The sequence below is a fragment of the Otolemur garnettii genome, unplaced genomic scaffold (genome assembly GCF_000181295.1).
Source record: "Otolemur garnettii isolate 467f Iridium unplaced genomic scaffold, OtoGar3 scaffold00204, whole genome shotgun sequence".
In the NCBI taxonomy this organism is placed as follows: domain Eukaryota; kingdom Metazoa; phylum Chordata; class Mammalia; order Primates; family Galagidae; genus Otolemur; species Otolemur garnettii.
The window spans coordinates 453,076-455,778 of NW_003852599.1; the positions used below are offsets into that span (position 1 = coordinate 453,076).

Genomic DNA, 2,703 nt, shown 5'->3' on the forward strand with positions numbered 1-2,703 from the left:
AAAAAAAAAAAATTGTTATGATAAACTTTCCAATGACTTCCTCATATGATCTCTTGACAGATGATCTGCCAAGGATGCGATTCAAGTGCCCGTACTGCACGCATGTGGTGAAGCGGAAGGCGGACCTAAAGCGCCACCTGCGTTGTCATACAGGGGAAAGGCCTTATCCATGTCAAGCTTGTGGAAAGAGATTTAGCAGACTAGACCATCTAAGTAGCCATTTCCGAACAGTATGTATATGATTTTTCATCATTTTACTTCCTAAGAAATAGGGGCCTTTGTCTTCTTTAGGATAACCTCATTTATTGAGAAATCTTTTCACACAACTCAACCATTTAAAAAATTCTTCCAACTTAATGTTTTTTACTTTGTACGTAATACATCATTTCACACACACACACACTTTTTATTCTCCTTTGAGAACGAGAAATAGGGGATATTCTTTTGATGCTAACCAATTTTATATTTTCATTTTGATTCACTCTCAAATCTAGAAGGTTTTTATATATGGGTCTGTTCAGAGTCAGGGATAATATAAACTGTATAAATGTTTTCAGCGTCTGGATCAGAATCACCACTTCAGATACCGCACATGTGCTAGTGATTATTGAACCCTTGCCCTGTCTGGTAGGATCTCAGTCTAGTTGCTGTTGGCAACCTCTCTCCACTGTCCTCCCTTTCTAGTCTCGCTCTAGTTTCTGTACAATTTATTTCCTGAAGGAAGGGAGCAAGGTGGGCAATAGTTTTCTCTGTCAGCAGTCAGAAAAGCTTCAGGGAATTGCGGTTCCATACCCCTGTCATTTTAATAAGACAGTGACATTGGAATTATTCTGCTATTCTTTTTGGGGGGGGAGAGACGGAGTCTCACTTCATCGCCCTGGGTAGAATGCCATGGCGTTACACTGCTCACAGCAACCTCCAACTCCTGGGCTTAAGCGATTCTCTTGCCTCAGTATTCTGCTATTCTTTTTGAAGCAAACATTTTTTTCCAAGGCTGGGTGTGGTGGCTTATGACTATAATCCTAGTACTCTGGGGGGCCACGTCGGGTAGATTACTTGAGCTTAGGAGTGCAGGAGCACCCTGAGCAAGAATGAGATCCCATCTCTACTAAATATAGAAAAACTAGCCAGGCATTGTGGTTGGCACCTGTAGTCCCAGCTACTTAGGAAACTGAGGCAAGAGGATCACTTGAACCCAGGAGTTTCAGCTTACTGTGAGCTAGGATGCTATGGCACTCTACCCAGGGCAACAGAGTGAGACTCTATCTCAAATTTAAAAAAAAAAAAAATTCTATTCCATTTATAAGAATTTTAATTTTAGGGCAGAGCCTGTGGCTCAGAGGAGTAGGGTTCTGGCCACATATGCCAGAGGTGGTGGGTTCAAAACCAGCCCTGGCCAAAAACTGCAACAAACAAAAGAATTTTAATTCACTTAAGGCAGTTTCTTCATACATTGCTTTCTAATTATTTAATCAACAGATATATATTGACAACTGCAACTTGAACTTTACCTTAGAAACAAAAACAATGTAACCTAAATATTTCTACCCTCATATTAATCTGAAATAAAACAAGCAAACAAGGCTGGGCAAGATGGCTCATGCCTGTAATCCCAGCACTATGGGAGGCTGAAGCAGGTGGATCGCCTGAGCTCACAAGTTCGAGACCAGCTTGAGCCAGAGTGAGACCCTATCTCTAAAAGTAGCCAGGGCTCGGCGCCTGTGGCTCAAGTGGCTAAGGCACCAGCCACATACACCTAAGGTGGTGGGTTCGAATCCAACCCGGGCCTGCCAAACAACAATGATGGCTGCAACCAAAAAATAGCCAGGCATTGTGGCAGGCACCTGTGGTCCCAGCTACTTGGGAGGTGGAGGCAGGAGACTCGCTTGAGCCCAGGAGTTGGAGGTTGCTGTGAGCTGTGATGCCACAGCACTCTACCCAGGGGGACAGCTTGAGGCTCTGTCTCAAAAATAAAATAAAATAAATAAAAGTAGCCAGGTGTTGTGGTGGGCACCTGTAGTCCCACTACTCAGGAGGCTGAGACAAGAGAATCGCTTATTTTCAAGAGTTTGAGGTTGCTGTGAGCTATTACACCACGGCACTCTACTGAGGGCAACAAAATGAGACTGTTTCAAGAAAAAGAAAAACCAAAACTATCAGTTGTAGAGTAGTAATTATGGAGAATAAGGGGTAGTGATTAACTTTTTTAATAAGCAAATGAGTAGGAGACAGAGGACAGAAACAGATATTTTCAAGGAGTAAAGAAGACTTGACAGTAGGGAGCCTCTGATCATTTTTTTTTTTTTTTTTGAGACAGAGTCTCACTTGGTTGCCCTTGGTAGAGTGCTATGGTGTCTTAGCTCACAGCAACCTTAAACTCTTGGGTTCAAGTGATCCTCTTACCTCAGCCTCCCAAGTAGCTGTGACTACAGGCATCCACCACAAAGCCTGGCTATTTTTTAGAGATGGGGTCTCGCTCTGGCTCAAGCTGGTCTCAAACTTGTGAGCTCAAGTAGTTCCTTCTCTCCCACCCCCACCAAACTTAGCCTCCCAAGTGCTGGGATTATAGGTGAGAGCCACCATGCCCAGCCATCCTCTGATCATCTTTCATTGTGGTGGCAAAGTTGTTAAGGTCCTAAAGGACATTTATGTTAAAGGCGTTTTTGAGGCTACTGAGAGTCATTATTAAGTTAGTATTGGGCT

General features: G+C 43.3%; 1 protein-coding gene across 1 annotated transcript in view; it reads left to right on the forward strand.

Annotated features, from left to right (window-relative positions):
• ZBTB8A (zinc finger and BTB domain containing 8A) overlaps positions 1 to 2,703 on the forward strand; it is a 38,909-nt gene that overhangs the window by 34,325 nt on the left and 1,881 nt on the right. The window contains exon 4 of the mRNA XM_003801255.3: positions 61 to 230. Coding sequence (XP_003801303.1) covers positions 61 to 230 — 170 coding nt within the window. The remainder of the gene's footprint in view (positions 1 to 60; positions 231 to 2,703) is intronic.